Source organism: Leptosomus discolor, chromosome 4 (genome assembly GCF_034619465.1).
Source record: "Leptosomus discolor isolate bLepDis1 chromosome 4, bLepDis1.hap2, whole genome shotgun sequence".
In the NCBI taxonomy this organism is placed as follows: Eukaryota; Metazoa; Chordata; class Aves; order Leptosomiformes; family Leptosomidae; genus Leptosomus; species Leptosomus discolor.
The window spans coordinates 25,322,155-25,341,592 of record NC_141394.1 but is presented as its reverse complement, the minus strand read 5'-3'; the positions used below and the strand labels follow the sequence as shown (position 1 = coordinate 25,341,592).

Below are 19,438 nucleotides of genomic sequence, written 5' to 3'. Positions count from 1 at the left end.
CAGTATAAAATGACTGCCAGAATGACATGTTTCAGTGATGTGTGCCTTAAAAGTTTCAGGCTGACAAGTATTTTCGACAAGTATAGGATGGATTGGAGAAAATGAGCCTAAATACAAGCTGTGCTTTGGGACATGTTGATGTTACTAGTTCTGTGCATAAGTTTTTGTGTTTTTTAATGATTTTGCTTAGCATGTATCTGTGACCTGCCTTTTGGCACACAGTAAAAACCAAGATAAGTTTTAATGGGACAATTTATAGCATAAAGACAGCAGAACTGACTAGACTGAGGAATCAAGCAACAGTTAATAACACTGTGGTCACCTTTTCTCCCTTTTCTCCTATATCACCCTTTTCTCCTCGAGGACCAGGGAAACCCTATGAAAACAAAATGGACAAAGATAGGTCGACTTTTATTCACATGCAGGTTAAGCTTTCAAATACTCTTGAAAAACATAAAAAAAAGATGATTTCACCCCATGCTTTGTATGTATACATGTGTTATGTGTGCATACATGCACGGACACTAGAGCATGTGAGACAAGTCAGTCATAGTCTTTGGTAGAGTCATTTTGCCAGCAATGGAAAGAAATCATATCACTCAAAATGGCAATAGTTCATGCTCTGTAGCATATGTATGTTCTGGAAAAGACTCCTCCAAATCAGGGATTTCAGTGTAGGACTAGAGGAAAAGACTTTCAGTAAGTCTTTTTAGCATGCCAAAGAGTAAGACTGTATTTTGAAATGTATCCCATAGAGGTTACAGAATTATTCTCTTTAATTAGGATAAATTTACTTAACCAAATGTTAGTGATTTCTTATTGTTCTACGACTGAGTCACAAGTCTGAATATTTTATTAACAAGCACAGTTTTTCAGCCTATTGACTTCCAGAGGACCAACTACTTGTATTACTAAGCACTGTATCTGGTGGGGTCTGCCAATAACAGCTGTATATTGCATAATCTTTGTCCTCTGTATCATAGAGAAAGAGCAAATGCAGCATTTGGCACACTCTCTGTATGTACTGCATGCACACTAAATGGAAACAAAGGTGTTACACTCAGTAAGCTATTTCTTGAAAGACGCTTACCTACCATTAAGAGTGTACTGGTCATACATACTACTTACATCAAGGCCAGGCTCGCCATCTTTGCCCTGCCAAAGAACCACACAAACTACATTAGCATCCCTAAGCTGCGATACCAACGGCCACCTTGATGCCCAGCTTCTGCTCTCCCTCTATACCGTGGTACCCCATGTTGGTAAGGCTGCACACACAGCATTGCCATTAGTGAAGGACATTTCTGTCAGTGTTTAACATTTCCAGGAACTGATAACTTGACTGTAAAATTTTGGTTGTACGCAGATTCCAGGAGCAAGCTAAAAACACAGAAAAGCCTATCATTTCTCATTTTTAGTTCACAGGAAGATGAAACAGAAATTGGATTTTTTTTTTTTTGGTATTTAACTTACAAAAGTGACCCTCGGATAAACATGCACTGCAAGCTAATTTAACACTCCACAGAGCCTGAAAACTATCTCTAGTCATTGACTCCTGATCCAATTAAACGGATCCAATTAAACCACAAGTCTGTATTCCGTCTTTAATTAATTATTCAAACAGATTAGACCAGAGAGGGTATGGAAACATTGCAAGTCTCTTGCAAAGGCTGGTTGTGCCTGGCCAAGCACATTTACATAGCTTTTCTCTTGTCAAAGTCCAGAACAGACATGTGCATAGGTACACACCTGACCCAGTCATCAGCAAAGTAAACAGAGTAAGTCAACTGATTTTATTGGGGCTATCCTCATTAGGCCAAGACAAGTTCTCACTCATATTTTAGAAATAGATAATAAAATTTAAATGGTCAATTCAAAGCATACCATCTCCGCCTATGAATGATCAACAATGAACTTCTCAACTGAGCACACCACACAGAAATGAAAACAAAACGGCTCCCTGAAGTGTCAAAAAAACCCAAAAATATAATGACGAAGTAGCTTTGCAGCAAGGAAATCCAAGCAGCTTATTGACAATAAGAAAATCACAGCTTTCCACAGTTCATCCTGAACTCCTGCCACTCTCGTGTGGTCCTCAGACAGCTGATGGCCATAGGCAGCAGAAACAGGAGCACTTGCATTCTGGATTTCCTCTCTCTTGCTGGTTCATGTCAGGTCTGTTTCATTACTTTTGCATGACCACGTGCATGGGTAGGAATCTAAGTCTGCAGTACAGAGCCATGACCTTGCACTGTCAGTGATTATTACCTATCTTTGCCTTTTCCAAATAATTGTATCACTAGGTGAAAAGCGGTCATAAAGCACACAAATCTTAATCAAGGAGTAATGAAAAGCACAATGCGTACAAACTATGTGCAACTTACAGGCAAGCCGTATGGTCCTCTGGGTCCAGGGTCACCGACAGTTCCCTTTTCACCCTAAGAACAGATTACAGAACAAGCAAACAAAAACATTGTCTGTCCAAAATAGAAATAATCTCTACCTTTAGTGCTTTAGGTTAAAGTTTATGCATTCCTAATTCTTTTCAGTGAAAAATAGCCAAACTCATTTATTTTTATTAAATGATTAAGGAGGCAAAGAGAAGGTGTGTATTACTTTCTAGGCAAAATGACTTTCCAGGCATATGATATTACATTTGTTTTTAAATCCATTAGTAACGGAAATTCTTTTCCAAACTGAAGTTGTGCTGATTTCAATTTTAAGCTTGTAACAGCTGCAACACTATGCTCAGTAAAAACCCAATGTTGTAATGAAAACTGAGGATGTACAACATCAAGCTGCAGCCCAGCAGCTGAGATGCAACACAGTGACAAGCAAAAATAATGTGTCAATCAAAGCTTGTATTTAAGCAGGCAATGCTATTAACAGTGACATTGTGAAGATTATCCTATGCACTGTACTGTGTTGCTAACTGCTCTATTGGATTCTAGATTAGTGATGTAAACATCCCGGTTTATTAAATCAAAACTGTATTAACATGCAAGACAAACAAGTACAGAAGACTCCAGAAGTTTGATCTCATTCTGCACTAAAATCCACAGAAAAATTACCAGTTTCCAGAGGGGTACTACCAAAATAACTTTGCAAGCTTAATATAGAGCATACTTTTCCAAATGAAATGAAATTTCGGGGCAACAAATTCTTCATCAGGATTGATAGGGAGTTAAGCTTCCTGAGTCAGCCAACATTAGCCCATGTAACTGTGAGCACAGCCCTATGTGACTTGTTAGGGAGAGAGGGCTGACAAGTGGGTGCAGGCAGCAGTTTTGTTTCAGACTGTGGTGCTCTTTCTTCTGAATAAAATCCAGCAGAAAAACCATACTCTCTTGAGAGAATTAACTGCTCAAAGTGTTCAAGAGATTAAAAAAAAGTCCTGAACACCTCCAGCTTTCAAAGCTCCTACTCTGGATTTGTTACGTAGGATGGATCCCTTCTTCACCTCCTTTCCTTAATATAACCTAACGCAAGGCTTCTTGCAAGACTCCTGGCACACAGAAGTGCTGTGTTTCATCCTAGCAATTGCTGCATTTAAGCTCTTGAGATAATTCTGTGTACAAGATCCTCTAAAAATCTGTGATATTTGCTACTCATTACCAATTAATTTCTGTATTATTAAAACCAAAACGAGAGATGTAGATATGTGCCTAATTAGTAATGGTGACCATCGTCACAGCCAAGTCCCTTAGCACAGCTCTGAAAATGTACTGCTAAGTCTCAATTTTATTGACTGGATAATACAAAAAAGCGGGCAGCGGAATAACCTGAGTCCGAACCTGTTGTTGAATAATCACAGCAGAGAGGAGTTTGTCAGAGTGACTGGTATTTGGTCTATTTTAGATACTTCATATTTTTACATAGGTGGACACTGTCTATACTCACTTTAGTGTATAGATTCGATGTGCAATGTTCGATCTTTCTGGGTTCTGTTAATCTCCAGCCATTTCTGAGCAGCACTTAGGCTGGATGTCCTTGCAGAACAATTGGAGGTATTGGGAAGTAAAAGCTGATTTTCAAAACACTAAATCCCTTCCCTTGCAGCTTTAAAAGAAGAAACTACTCTTCTGTTGAGAAGAAACCAATGTGCTGACCTGTGTGTGTAACAGCTACAAAACTGTTTGATCAATACTTGAAATATGTCAAGACTACTTAAGTTATCTTTTTTTAAAATCTTCAACAGCAAAGATGACTGTACAAAGTTCCCTCAAGATAGGCCTGTAACGTTGCTAAACATATGGTAGACATAAAGATACTGAATGTATCAGTCTAGGAAATAAGCTCATCTGTTATGTAAGAACATATTTAGAGAAATGTATCTCACAATTTTTTGCCTCCTATACAAAGCGCATGCTGAAATGCATTTGGAATGTCAGACAAGGTCCTGAATGTTCATGGATTATATAAGATTGATGGACTGTCATGGGCATACTGCCCTCAGCCATCATGATAAAGCATTTCCTTCAGGGAAACAGACATTCACAAACTTCAAGAAGGTTTTTAATATCTTTTTGTAAGACAATTCATCAGTGCCCAAAGAACAGAAACCATTACCTTTGTTTTTGCCTCCTATTTCACTTCAGTCTCCTGAATCATGGGTGAACTACCACTTGCATAAATAAAGTTACATAATTGGTGTCTCCATCAAGATTGATATGGAGATTTCCTAACACTGCCATGGTGACAAACATTTTAACCAGATTGAAGAGAATGCGCTTTCCCTCCTAGTACCGAAATTGTGTAGTGATGACAGTGTTGCACAGGCTGCACATCTGAAAGCCAAACCCAACCTCCAAACCAGGTCTTTGCCATCAATGCAAGAGTTTCATGAAATTAGCATTTCATTAATTTTGTCTTTCATCTTAGAAACATTCTTTCAGATCATCACGATGCTGGATACACATTATGCCTGTCATTACCCTTCGGATTTACATGTCCCCTTTCACTAGTAGGTTGTTTATCTGTTTACCAGCATTTTCTATTTTCTCTTAAGACAAGATTAATAGGTACACAGACAGATTCAGATGCCTATCATGATCAACTCCTCCATTTAATGAAGACAGTCTCAGTAAAAGCTCTGTAAGCACCTAGCAAAAATGGTATTTTCAATAGCCAAAGAATTAATTAAGGACTGTAAGACATCAGCCTAATAAATACTAATAATTCACACTATTAATTACCATTTCTGTTTCTACTAAAAGAAACGCACAGAAACACAGTATTGGAATTTCACCAGTATCATACTTCAGGAAGTGTTAAATCCTGTGTTAGCTTTTAACAATTAATGAACAGTTTAAAGTTTAGAGAGAAAATTACATGGTTAAGTTCACACAGTGAGTTAATGGTGCATTAGTTCTAAAACCTGTGTTTTCCTATTTTCTAGTGGCATGCACTATTTTCCTAGTCTACTTTCTGCCCATCTAAATATGTTTCGTGTAAAGACTGTCTGATGTTTTCTATTTTAATTAAATAGCCAAATTTGAAACAAACCAGCCAACCCTAATTTGCACAACAGTCTGTTCTATTTAAGAGGAGTAATTCAGCATTGCCTCAAATGCAGCCTATGCAACTATGAATCCACGATTTCTATAGAAGAAATCACTAGGCTTCAGTTTGATTATACTTACTTTCCTTAACTTTTAAGGAGACATAAATATACAGCAACCAGCATTTTATGTGTATTCTCTGGACTAGATGATCTTTTGAGGTCCCTTCCAACCCCTAACATTCTGTGATTCACTTAAAACGAGATTGTCTTTCCAAATTTTAAATAATGTGGATTTAAAAACGTGGTTATGTTTCATGTTAGGAATCCCTAGTGCCCTTCTAGGCTAATATTGGCCTAAGGTCTTGCTTATCAGTATGGACAAAATACTATCCTGTCCAGTGATAGTGAGCAATGGCACTATGCACTATTTTTAATTAAAAGGCAAAGTTTGAAATCTGCAGGCAAAAATGTTTTCCTCCTACTTTCACATAAAGAAGCGAAGCAGTTGCAAATGCAAGTTGTAAAATTGCATTAAAAACACATGATCTGTTATTTACATAACAAGACATATATCAGTGCCAGGCACGTGTTAGATAACTATGCTACAAACAATTTCTCCTCCCAAACGGTACTGAATAATTAAATGAAAAACTACAGCAATAATATTGCTAGTTGATTGCTTGGAAAAAAAAACTTCCATGTTTCTTGTGAACCTCCTCCCATTCATTTAGCTACACAGAAAATGGTGAATGTGCAGGAATTTCCTGCACACCTTAGTTTCTATATTTTTGCAAATCTGTCCCTCTGTGCTCATGCCATTATTGAACTGATTGACATTGCAGCATGTCCTATCCCCTTTGTAACTACTACTTGTCAACAGCCATGGTAGGGCTGATTCTAGATCCAGCTGCATGACTTACTATGGCCTCGGATACTTTCATAAGAAAAAGCAATTATGGTTATTTCCCATACATTAGAGTAATAGTTCATACTATAGCACATTGTTTGTGAAAGAAATTTCATCTGGTAGTACATACGCATATCCTTCAAGATAAAAGCTCATAATGCAAGAATAAAGTGTACAGTATTTATACATGTAGAAACATGTACATCTCATCTAAATTATTTCCTGAAGTTCAGAAGATGACATTCAACTATCTTTTCTTTGGAAGAGTTGATATAAAAAAAAGTTATATCCTAGCTGAAAAAAAGACTTGAATCTGTAATCCCCTAGGAAAAAACGAAAATTACCCAAGTCCTTCAGACAGTTGACTAGCCTGAGTGGTACTACAGTCTACTGTTCCTATTTCAGACTACGCTGAATGTCTTGTATTTATTTCTCAAAACACAGCTCTGTAAAAATGAATCATCAAGTCACGCATACCTTTCCCAGATGTACTGCTGTTCCAGCTAACTGGACCTGTGCCATATGGTTGCATCCTTAATACAGCAAGACTGAAGTCATGTTAGCACAGCTGTTTTGTTAAAGTGAGAAATTCAAAGAGACAAAATTCTGGGCTGGCAACTCCTTGAAGGTTTTAGTTAGTATAAGGTATCAACTTTTGTTTTGTTGTACAAGTTGATGGTTGTATTGTTAAAGACGACAGGCTCACAGTTAAAGATTAAGGTCCCTATCCTGGGACTTTATCTCCCCCACTGGAGAAAATTTACTGTGAATATTTCAAATTAAATAGGAGGGCTCCTATCTTCTAAGCTTTAAAAAAAAAAGAAAGAAAAGTTTAAATTTTATAGAGGTTAGAGAATTTTTTCAAGATAAAGACATTTAAGTGCAAAGAGAGAAGAAATACTCATTTTTTTGTTATTGCATGTGTATATAATCAGATCACACTATCTTCTTTTGTCCCAGTTTGTTCTCTCAATCCAAATTGATTGAGAATGAAATCAACCAAAATTATGCTCTGTGTAGCACCATGAACTTGAAAGCCCTATACATTTGCCAAACACAAGCTCCTCTGAAGTTAATGAGTTACAAAATCAACACTTAACAGATGTGTGTATAACTAGAATGCACATACAGTTCTGGGCCTATCCTTAAACAGGTAAGACACTGTTAGGTTCAGTAACATCTAGGCAACTATAAGCACATGGAAAGTCTACTTACTCTGTCTCCTTTAGGTCCTGCAGGGCCGTGGGGGCCAACTGGGCCATCTATACCCTACGAAAGGAAACAGAGAGGGTAAGAGAGAGGTTTTGTTCTTACAAAGTCTTTAGTTTTAATAACTGTCTTTTAGCCAAGAACTAACATGGAATCAGTCTTCACTGTTTGAAAATTCAGGCTTAATTGTGATGGGACCCGTCCAAACAAATCCATTTGGCTTTCAAACGTCCACCTATAAACTCTCCTGTTATGAGTTCTTTCTTCTAGTTAGATTTTACTTTATTCATGGAAGTCATCAAATTTACAAAGATTTTAAATTTATTAAAAGAAATTTTGGCAGGAAAAAAGAATTTTTTAAAAACATTGACTATTTTTTAAATTGAAATGTCCACCTGTAAGGTGGACTTACATGTTGCAGTGATCAACGCAAATTTTACAGAAGCCTTCACATATATAACTCCACTACTCTTTCACTTTATCCATCTCTCTATTATTACAAAAAGCAAATGATTTACATTTACGTTTAACATGAGAATGTCTGCGGCAGAACCCCAGCACGTCTGCATCCATTTCACTGATTCCATATTAGCATTGAACAAATTTGTTTTCCTGTGTAAACTAAATCCCTAACCTTACTCAGGAAAATAAGCACCCCAAGCAAGGCAGTTGTCCAACCAAAAATCAAACTGCCTTTTTAAGATCCAGAGCTCCTTCTACGAAGAATTACATTCTCCTTCCCACACACACTGCCCTAAGAGTCTGCTTGAAGCCCCCTGAATAAGCATGGAAAATGCCTGTGGCGTTTGGCCTTCCTTCCTCCATGCAGTGTGTGAGTGTGGCCGAAGCTGCTGGAAAGCAGGACTCTGTTACAAAGAAAGACACAGAAAGATGAGGGACTCACCCGGGGTCCTGGCTTTCCGTCTAAGCCAGATGCTCCCTGTGTGGTTAGGTGGAAGCATGGATGATGGGTACAACACGAATGACAAGAACGTGAGATTAGTAAGTGGTGCTCATGAATAAACATAATTCAAACGTACAGTACAAGTTGTGACAGGGTTCTGGAATGGGTATCACATTACTACAGCATGTTAGTTAAAAATTCACATGAAACATCAAGAGCCTGATTCTGTTCTCACCTTAGTGTAACATCACTGACCCACCCCTGCCTTCACATCACAAGATATTAGACCAGAATAACGTCAAGCTATAGGAGTGCTACAAACACCAGATGTTAGGGTGGTTTTAAGCCTTAACACGCAAATATTTACTTTGTAATTTACTTCTATGCTTTCTAATTTGTTAACAATCACAATACTGAATGCTATATTACACAAAGAAAGAAAAATATACATTAACTGGGATAGGAAGCATTTAAGTGCAAGAATACTGCATTATGCTGCCAGCAAAATCTGGATCGTGACTACAATGGCCTCATTCACTTCCAAGAGCCCAGGAGACAATCACATTTCCTGTTTTCCCGGTATACTCTCAGTTCAGAGCACAGTCAGGGGCTGGCAGTGGGTAGCACTCGGCGCTTGGGGGCTCTTTGCTTCAGCATCCTTGGGGACGGGCTGACCTCTGGTGGATTTTACGCGAATAACAGAGCAGCAGCAAAGGATCGGCTCGACTGGTCCCCAGCACTGTTGGGGCGACGGGGGCCAAAACTATCTGGGACACAGGGAATAACCTGGAGGAAAAAAACCTCCCAAAACAAAACAAGCATAAAAACCCTCAAAACAAAACAAAAAACCCCCTCATTAGCGGTGAAAACGAGCCATTTTTAGAAAGTCAAACACTTGGGACTTTGCTCCTTAAAATGACATTTGGAAATAGTAGTAAGCAGGAGCAAGACAAGATCTATACAAATTCGAAAAACTAATGGTATATTTTGCTCTGGGTTAGAACAAACATTTCTGGCAGAACCAAAACTTTCTTCTTCCTTTTAGCCATTTTCAGGGGGTTGGCTCAGACCTCCAAATCTCCCTCTCTACATTGCTGTAGCTGTTCACTTGAAAATGATCCTTTTTTTACAAAATTAAGTAAAATTCTCAGTGAAGTTGACCTTGTCCAGAGGCCCTGCACATAATTCTTGAAAATATTAATCAGTGGAGTTTGGGTTCCTTTTGGTCAACTAAGTCTTTTTCCTCCATTTTACTACTGACAATGTAATTGTGTTGAATAATCCTGACATCAAAAAAAGAAAAAGGAAAAATGAGCTCTTTTTGTGAGAAAAAAAAACCACCTAACTTTTCAGAGTGCTTTCAGACACACAGAGTAAGCGCACAAATTATTTTCTCTCCTGTCAACATAAATTTTAAGAGCCATAATGTTTCCACGTGAAAATTTATTTTTAAGGTCCTTCATTTCTTTCAAAGCTAAAATTTATGCCAAACACTCAGAATGGAAATTTTCTAAAGAACAAGGTGAAAGTAATAATCCACCATCCCTAATGAATGAGGAAAAAAAAAATATTTCCTGAACCAGTTTTTAACTTTCCTCAGTTAGACCTCTCCATTTTAAGTGCAGAAGTGCAAACAGAGGAAAAATAACTGAAGAGATGGGGAAAAAGGGAAGATTTCTTTTTTTAACACAAACACCATACAACACTTAAATAACAATATGACTAATGTAATGGGGGTGATGACATCCTTGTGACACCGAACACTTTCAACTGACACATAACGAAAAAAAACCTGACAGCACTGAGAGTTACAGGACGTTACTTTGGACAATAGCACAGATTTGGGGTAAAACAAAACAAGACTGATGCTGTGCTCTGACATGGTGTATTCTATGTATGCTGTTGAGTAAACCAGAGTTGTTCATCAGGAGTAGAAAGAGAAGTTTGTGATTTGCACTAAAATTAAATAGTTGGGGTTTTTTACTTACTGGAAGACCAAGGGGCCCTCTGTCACCCTTTTGACCTGGTTCACCCTTCAATCCTTTAAGACCATTTAACCCTGGTTCACCCTAAACGTAAAAGTATAAATACCAAATTTTTGGTGCTATAATGGGTGTTTAAGCTGGGATAAAAGAAGCCAGTCTCAGAAATGGCTGCAAGTTCCAGTTTGAAACAAGAACACAAATTCAACCTTCTCAGCTTACTGCCAATTTACATACTGATATAGCAACGGGCTAAAGCACTTGGGAGGTGTCTGCTGGAGATTTAAATTCTGTGTGAAAAAAAGTACAGGAAATTTATGAGTTACAGATTCTTTTGAATCTTTTTCTAATAATTATCACTATAGTTAGATGGTTTGAATTAAGGGTCAGTTTCAGGGGTTTTTGGAATTTCCGCAAATCCCATAAACCACCCTATGCAGATAATTCCAACCGAAAGAAAACTTTCGAAAAAATTTCTGTATCGTAAAGCCTCAAAACTGCAGGTTCCTACAGTGGGATCTCCTGAAAAGCACATCTTGTGAGGAAGTAATATTTTTTCTTATGGCAGACTGGAATTTGCAGCAAAATCTTACCTAAAGATATTTTAAACCTTTAAGCATACATATTTAAACAGTAGCAAATTAAAAGAAGCAGTATAGGTTATACAATGCCAAGCCATTTGGGCGGTCCATAGTTTCTGTTTTCATACAGAGAAGTTTAAACAATGTAAGAAATGGCACTTGTCTTGTGACTTTCAAATTATGCATAGGCTATTACATTAAACATCACTAAGAGGATAATGGTGGGCTTGCAATTGCCAATAAATCATTCTTACATCACGAAAAACTACCTCAGCTTGAGGGCTGCCCAGTCAAAAAGACTACTGACCACACCTGCCTCTTTTGGGAAACAGAAATGTGTGGGTATTTCATCCAGGCTGCTCCCCACAGCCTTGTTCCTAGGTTTCCCTTTGATGTATTATGTTACCTTATATCATATTCATGTTTTTTTTTAAAAATCTCAGAGGAATGTAGTCTGCTGCTTTAAGTAACTCCAGACATCATCTGCCTGCTTTGCACCCTGCCCAAGTAGCCATTTCTTCATTCTTCTTCTACTTGACTTGATGTGACTTTCAGAGCAGTAGCACTGAAAACACTGTAGTTTTGGAAACAGACCTGAGAAATCTCACAAAAGCCTGAGTCTCAGGCCAAAAGCCTGAGGTAAGGCAGGGCTGGTGCTAAGATGGAACAGACTTGACTTCAAAAAATGATTTATGACTCAGGCTTCTTGTGCCAAGGTAATACAAAGTCTCATAATGACTCAAACCTGCAATTTTCTGTCTCACACCTTAAAAAACCAAAACAAACCCCAAAAACTAAACAAAAAACCCCTCCTCTGCTTACTTATTTTTTTGAGAAAGGTGCATGTGATTAGGGACCCATAGTGATTAAAATGATCACGCCTGACACCGCCACTGGCCCTAATGAATGCTATGCTATAGTGTCATACTGAATTTTAGTTTACTGGTGATTACTGAATTAAAGCACATACTAAAATATCCCAACTTTGCCAAAACCCCCTTTGCCCCTCCTGAGCTGTTTTCATGGGCTTAGAGAGTCCCTACAGCATATCTTCATGCACTATGCTGTGGAAAATGCTCAAATAGTATTGCAGACCTGCCTGATCAGGGGTTCCAGGTTGGAAAATGTGAAAATACACATGTGAGTTTGTGATGGGGAACTTGCATAACGTCTGAAGGAACCGGTCAGCAAAGTACACGGCACCTAAGAAGGTGAAAGGCCGTTCATACTGGAAGAAGTCGGAGATGCAAGAAAGCATAAATGAAGAAGAGTTTATCTGACTCTTTTTCCTGAGTGTATAACACGCTTCTGTGTTCAAAAGTAATTCCGGTTGCAAGTGCAATGATGAGTAACTTGCCATAAACAGGAAACTAAATAATTTAGTGCCACACCACAAATACTAATACAAAAAAATTGATTCAGCCAATGGTCAGGAGAAATACTACTCAGGAACAATCACAGAAAATTTAAAAAGCTTATAAGCTATCTGTTAATATTAAAATCTGCTTTAAGGTTTAAGAATATCAGAAACATTTATTAAATGAGACATAAGGCAAAACATTGCTGCATGCATTAAAGAACAAAGCATGACACTTTGCAGACATCAAGGACATGACTATTCAAGACAGGCATTCATTTACCTTTGGGCCAGGCAGTCCATGAGGTCCCTGAAAATAAAGATATCATTTTTCATCATGAAAATATGCCACAAATTTTTCCAAGCTTGTTGCTTTATAAGGCTGCAAGTTGCACCTGTGTTTTTGTCTTCACAAATCAAATGCAGCTGCCAGTAAGGCAACTGTAAACACCTTATTCAGAGAATGAACCAGACCACTAGTATGTTAACACTAACACAGGCAGGTGCAATTTGTTTCTCTGCTTCCTATGCATTTCAAGACATGCAGAAAAGGTCCTAAATTAGGTCCCTCTTTAATGGTCACACACTCTCTTGGCAATTCTATTAAGCAGGCGTTAAAATGACAAGAGGGCTTAAGCCCTTCCTAGCCCCGCTCTTTCTCCCAAGCTTACCATAGGGCCTGGAGGACCATGTGGCCCTGGTGGTCCAGGTGGTCCTATCATCTACAGATAAAAAAACAAGGGCATTAAATCACGCAAAGAACTCCCTTATGAATACCAAAAGTCAAACTGACCCTTCTTCTGTTGTCAAACTCTTACAAACATAACAATGCAATGGTGCACATTGACAGCATGGCTAGGAAGGGTTTTAGGAATGGGAAATACCTTGATTCGAAAGACAGGTTACCTAAAGCGTAGATTTGCCGGTGTCATATGGCAGTGTGCCTGTCTCCTGATTCTTACTCCTAGGGTCTAAGATACACTTTAAGATACTATGGGGAAAAAAAGATCTCTCCTAAACAAACAGTACTGAGCAGGGACGCTTGAACTTTTAATATTTTATGGTATGTGCTCCTTAGTTGTCTCCGTATTACATAATCTACAGAAACAGAAGATAAAGTGTGATTTTATCCCTTCCCAATACTCATGAATGGAAAAGATACTAAATTCAGGCTATGGTTTGGCATATTTTCAAAATTGCCCTTGAAAAGAGCTATTTCATTTAGCCCACTTGTACCAAGAATTCCCTAAAGTCATTAAAATCGGTAATCAGGTTGCTCAGCATCTAGTGCATGCATATTCTGTGCTGGTTTTCTGTGTTCCTAACAAATCCATGGAAGAGAATTTCATGATGATATTTACAGTTTAATATCACCTCTCTTCCTGGGTTTAATCCCAAAGGGCTGTTATTGTAACCTGCAAGGTGGTAGCAGGGATGGTAAATCGGATCTCCAGATTTATGCACAACCCCTCTGCTGCACTAGCTGTTGGTGATGGCAATAGTAGCAACAAAATGGGCTTTGAAACATAAGACAGAGCCCACCATCTGTGAAATCTCCTGAAAGGTGAAGGCCTTGTTTCAAGTGAGAAAACAAGCAGAATAAGACGAATGAGATAATGAGGCAGAGGGTAACCTCTTTGATTGCTCAGAGCTATGGCTCCAGATATCCAGGGCATGTCACCACAGACAAGCTATTGGTAGTTAACTTCTGCTCTGAAGTTTCCTAGCTTACTGTGTTCTGACAATGTTAATCATCCATATCATAAAGGTATTGTGTAGTGAGGTTTGTTGTTGCTTTTTTTTGGTTTGGGGGTTTGGGTGTTGTGGGGTTTGTTTTTTTTTTTAAATGCCTTTACAACACACTGAAAAATCAGGAGAACGTCTGGTCTCATGAAACTAATCTGTATCCTGGGTCACAAGTCACTATTGCTGACATCGCTGAAGTCAGTCTAGTCTGGTTCTCACTGGACTTTCTGAGATCCCCAAAATACAAGGTGTTGAGAGAGATTTGGGCTGGCTTTTTTTTTTTTTTTTTTTCTCTCATCAGTCTTGTCTCTCTATTTTATCTTGCAAAGCCGGGTACAGAGCCAAAAGACTTTCAGTGAAGTGAGCAGGACTGTTGTTTATAGTGAGAGAATAGAACAGACCAGGATTATATCTTTAGAATTTCTTAAACAGCATTTAGCTCCATGACCAGAAGTGCTTTTCATTCTCAAAAGGGCAAATAATTACTCGAAGAAAAATATTTTGAAAGTTCAAGTGTAGGAACCATCAAGGATGTCAGAAAAGACTGGTTATGAATATGAAGTACTGTTCAGAATCAGTACTGCCAGGCAGGCCAGGCAGTCCAAGTCAAAAGCTGGGGAACCATTGCTGGACTACCATGTTCACTGGAACACCACACTGAGACTTACTGAAGGACCTTGGGCACCAGGCAAACCGACATCTCCTTTTTCACCTTTCATACCATTGGCTCCCTACAAAATCATTACAAAACAGCATTTATAAACAGCTTTACTCTTGTTAGCAATCAATCTAGATACAATAATACTTATTTGCAAATAATTGAATTTTTTTTAAAAGAATAATTCAGCACACATATAACGGAATTCCTTTTTTACAAATGTTGGTGTTGCTTTACTAATAACTGTTAACAAATATAAAGGTGTGCTTTTATATTGTCAGCTATCAATTGTGGCACGATATTTATGACAAGTCCTTAAGTTGGCACTCCATTCATGATATATGGTACTATGGATACATTTTTGGAATTGTTTTTTTTTTACTGAGAAATTTCTTTTGTACATATAGATGTATATAGGAAGAATATATCCCACAAATACTGATGCGTTTTCTCTCCCTCCTCAATCTAAGTAACCTGAAATTCCTGACAAGTATTCATAACATAGCTCCTTTCTTCTACAATCTACACTTACCCAAGTTGTGCTATACATTACAAGAAAAGTACAAATCCGATCAGCATACCAGCTAATCTCTCTCTTCCCAAAGCAGTATTTTTTTTGATTGTAATTGGGATGAAAAGTTCTGACAGTCTTACACCTCCTCCTAGATTAGCTGCAGAACAATGTCAGAATTTTCCTTCCCAGTGCTTTCTGCCCCGTTTGCAATTTATCAGCACTGTTGGAAATTCCTAATACTGGAAGAGAGAAAAAACACAACTATTTTAGCTAAAATTAATTAATTTTTCATACTCACTGGCAGGCCAGGCAGTCCAAGTCCTCCCTTTTCTCCAGGCATTCCAGGATCACCAGTATCTCCTTTTGAGCCTTTAGGACCCTAAAATTTGTACTTATTCAGCAAGTCATGTGTAAAAAGCCAGAGACACGAACAGAATCCTAATAAGCAGAATAAGTCATTCTATGGACTGACCTTTGTAATTAATACGTAGAAATACAGCCTTTATTAGACTGCGGAGTATGCAGCAACACGATAATGACCTTTATTAATTACTATCATTATATTATTATTTAGATTATGAAATCTTAGCTACAATTTGCGATCACAGAAATAATCTCCTGAAATAATCTGTGGTTGCTCACATGATCTTTATTACATGATTTACACATAATGTACCTGCTCGCCATCAACTCCTGGAGTTCCTGGTGATCCTGGTTCACCCTGCAAAAGATAAGATGGAATTAGATTATCCCAATTGTCCCAGACGTTAAAGGAAAGAGGCAGAGAAATTGCCATAATTAACAACAAAAACAGAGAATAGTCTGTCAAAAAGAACAGCATCTATATAATACCTATATGCCACACATTGAATAAACAGTCCTGATGATTAGGCCATTACACAAACTTTGGGTCATATAAAGGCCAGACAAGTGCATAGAAAGAAAGGAAAAAGAAGAAGAAACCCCAGAAGTCTGGTGAAAAGACACCAATCCAATGGAAATTTTGTCAGTTACTGGAATAAATATGGAATCATGGCTCTTGATATATGTAGGGTAGACAAAGACTTCATGGTTTCTTTCCCTGGCTAATACAAATCACATAGCAAAGGAGTTCACATTCACAACATTGCCCTATGATCAGTTCCTGAATAGCATTTTCCAAGGGAGCACATTACATTGATGGGTATAGACTATGATATTGCAAACAAACTCCTGTAATGTTAAATTCTGCTTTATATCATTAATTTTGAATAAGAACGCTCGTCCGTATGAAGGAACACAACCTCCTCCATACTCCAACTACTCTGTATTTTACAACAGACTCGAGGCTGCAGAAATGCTGGGTAGATCCTAATGCAGAAAGCCATTTCTGCACACTTAACTGTGTATTCGATTATCAGTTTTCACATAGAAGCATGAACCTGGTTTCTCACAATTCCTCAAAGCAATTAACATGTATAATGTGATGCATGTCCATATGATACTTTGGATGAAGTCCAAAATGGAAATGTCTAGTTCTGTTATTGAAGAAACATGTATTTACTCTTGGAGGAGCTTAAAGTTACTGGCTGAAGATATGATATATCTAGTATGTAAGAAACAGGAAAATTATCTCAATATTTAAAACTGATTTAAGGAGGGTTCACTAACTGCAACAATTTTTTAATTTTTTTTTTTTTTAAGGATAGGCAAATTTATTATTTAAATTTTATAGAAGAGTGTAGCATATGGTATTCATTGTCTCTGTGTGGGCTGCTCACTAACAGTTCTGGTACTACACATAGCACCAGCCAGGTGGAATTAGTGGGCTTGGGTTTGCAGCCAGGTTCCTTCCCACATGTGCACGTTTTAACTTTTACTGACATTAGAAAATACTGTGCTTATTTGGGTGGGCACCACTCTGATATAAAAGCTGCATTCACATGCACTCATACTGTGGCCAGTGGTGCCTTGCACACAGTTTTGCCTACCTCATTGCCACCCAGCCAGAAGGGATGCATAGGAGCCACTGTCCGATTGGGCGGCTACTTTGCAAAGTCCTAGGGAGCAGCCTCAGTGCGGCTCCATAGCGGAGATGCTTCTGTCCTGTTTCAGGACTAATTAATTTTGCTGGTTCTCAGCTGAGCATCTGTATGTGGCAACTAAACAAGGCACCTACTCTGAAAAGCTACATTTCAAAAGGCTAGGGTGCAAAGATTGAAACATGCCATATTCGGTAAAATTACAGTTAAATATGCTACACAGGACTGCTCCGCGTGCTTGTGTGCACACATCAGTTCAAAAAACCCAGAAAATACCTCCACCCTTAAGGTACAACAGGTAAAATAAGGAAGATCACCTTTGGCCCTTGCAGCCCTTGGGGTCCCGGTGGTCCTGGTGGCCCCTAAGGAGAAACATACAAACTTCTCAGCTTTTAAACAAACTCCTGCAGGAATTACCATGTAAACAGAGGCTGAATGTTAATATAGCTACTGTAACAAAGTGGGTTAGATTTTTAACACAAGGGGAACCAAGACCAGTTATGGACAAGTTGTTAATCTATAACAACAACCAGAAGGTTACCACAAAAACCAATGTTAAAATAACAGTACAGCTCATATTTTATAATAAAGTCCTGCTGCTCCCATTGATGAAATGGCAAAGCTTCTCTTAACGGCAGGGAGATCAAAACTCAGCTCAGCCACATTTGCCAGCCCTCACATCCTGATCCAAAATATACTAAGTGCATTCGAGGATACCCACTGCTTTGTGAAATTGCCATGGAATAAGCTGTAACTATTTCTTTCTACCTCAGGCTGTGGATGCTGTCATGTATCAAACATTGGTCTGGATGGTACACAATGGGGATGCTTTTTAAAAAACCCAAACATTTAAAAATCCCCTCCATTAATATAAAGAGAGCATTTGTACCAATGGGAAAACAGGACTAACAGTAATCTTGTAGAGAAGAACTTGAAACAAAAAAGAGAATAAAATATTTTGTTTATACCAAATCTGCAGCTGTAAGGGAAGGCCGAACCTGGCATACTATAAGCATTTCCTAGCTGGTGTCAGTAATCTCAGAAACTATGTCTGGCCTGACGTGGCTAAACTTCCCACAGAAATTGGCTGGAGTAAGAGTACTAGAGTGTTCAGTTGTCCGCACATTTTGGGGACAGGTGCTAGATAAGATCTGATAAGATGGGACAAGAGAATTTCTCATACTTGGGCTTTCTGCTTAGTTACCTATAAATAAGTGAAGCTGAGACAGGCCTTTTTTTCAGAAAATAATTTGCACATGGTCTGAAAACCCCCACGTGAAACTTCTTCACAAGCCAATTTGAAAGAACTGAATTTCTGCCCTGAAAATAAGGTTTATAATAGAAAATTTTTTGGTGCTCAAACCTTGCTTCATCTTTTCACTCGACTCCCATGTAGACCCACACAGGTGGGAGCATACACCAAAAATTCCAAAGCAGCTATCTGCCTAGACGTGTACCTACAGAAATACCGAGTTCTCTATTTTCCTGGTCTCTTACTTAAGTGAACTGAAGTTTTGCCATTAATTCAGCAGGAGCAGAACTGGTCCATTGTTGAATGGCTTTCAACAATGGATTCTCTGTTTTAGGAACACTAAGCAAATAAATAAACACAACTGATGATGAACCAGGCTGATATCCAAAGAAGGCATGTCCTGAACTAGCAGAATTACGAACATGCTACAACACATACGAGAAGTTCTACAACACACAGTCAGTCATGCAATAGGAATTACCGTGACAGTCAGGGTGGCAATCCTCTGTTGCAAAATGTATTAACAAGAGACACCATTACCAGAATTGAACAATATAAATTATTCTGCTTGCTACAATTATAAGTTCATGAAACATACGCTGCATCTGGGAGACACCATGCCTCCAAAAAATAAGAGTAAAAACCATGCTATTTTGAACTCCCAGTGTTGTACTAGCTGCTTGGCTTCTATGGAAATCAGGATTTTACATAGGATAGGTGAAGACTGCAGGTTCTCCTACAATTTAAGAGGTCAAATAAATGACTAAATAGCAAAATCATAGAAAAAGTCTTCCTTGGCAGTGC

At 38.3% G+C, this 19,438-nt stretch overlaps 1 protein-coding gene across 1 annotated transcript in view; it reads right to left on the bottom strand.

Annotated features, from left to right (window-relative positions):
- The window catches only part of COL25A1 (collagen type XXV alpha 1 chain), a 318,154-nt gene that overhangs the window by 11,189 nt on the left and 287,527 nt on the right, over window positions 1–19,438 (bottom strand). The window contains exons 24-35 of the mRNA XM_086464793.1: window positions 19,116–19,139; window positions 17,700–17,744; window positions 16,038–16,082; window positions 15,660–15,740; window positions 14,858–14,920; window positions 13,115–13,165; window positions 12,727–12,753; window positions 8,524–8,559; window positions 7,626–7,679; window positions 2,385–2,438; window positions 1,129–1,155; window positions 323–376 (exon numbers count right to left, since the gene is read on the bottom strand). Of these exons, the coding sequence (XP_086320919.1) occupies window positions 323–376; window positions 1,129–1,155; window positions 2,385–2,438; window positions 7,626–7,679; window positions 8,524–8,559; window positions 12,727–12,753; window positions 13,115–13,165; window positions 14,858–14,920; window positions 15,660–15,740; window positions 16,038–16,082; window positions 17,700–17,744; window positions 19,116–19,139 (561 nt within the window). The remainder of the gene's footprint in view (window positions 1–322; window positions 377–1,128; window positions 1,156–2,384; window positions 2,439–7,625; window positions 7,680–8,523; window positions 8,560–12,726; window positions 12,754–13,114; window positions 13,166–14,857; window positions 14,921–15,659; window positions 15,741–16,037; window positions 16,083–17,699; window positions 17,745–19,115; window positions 19,140–19,438) is intronic.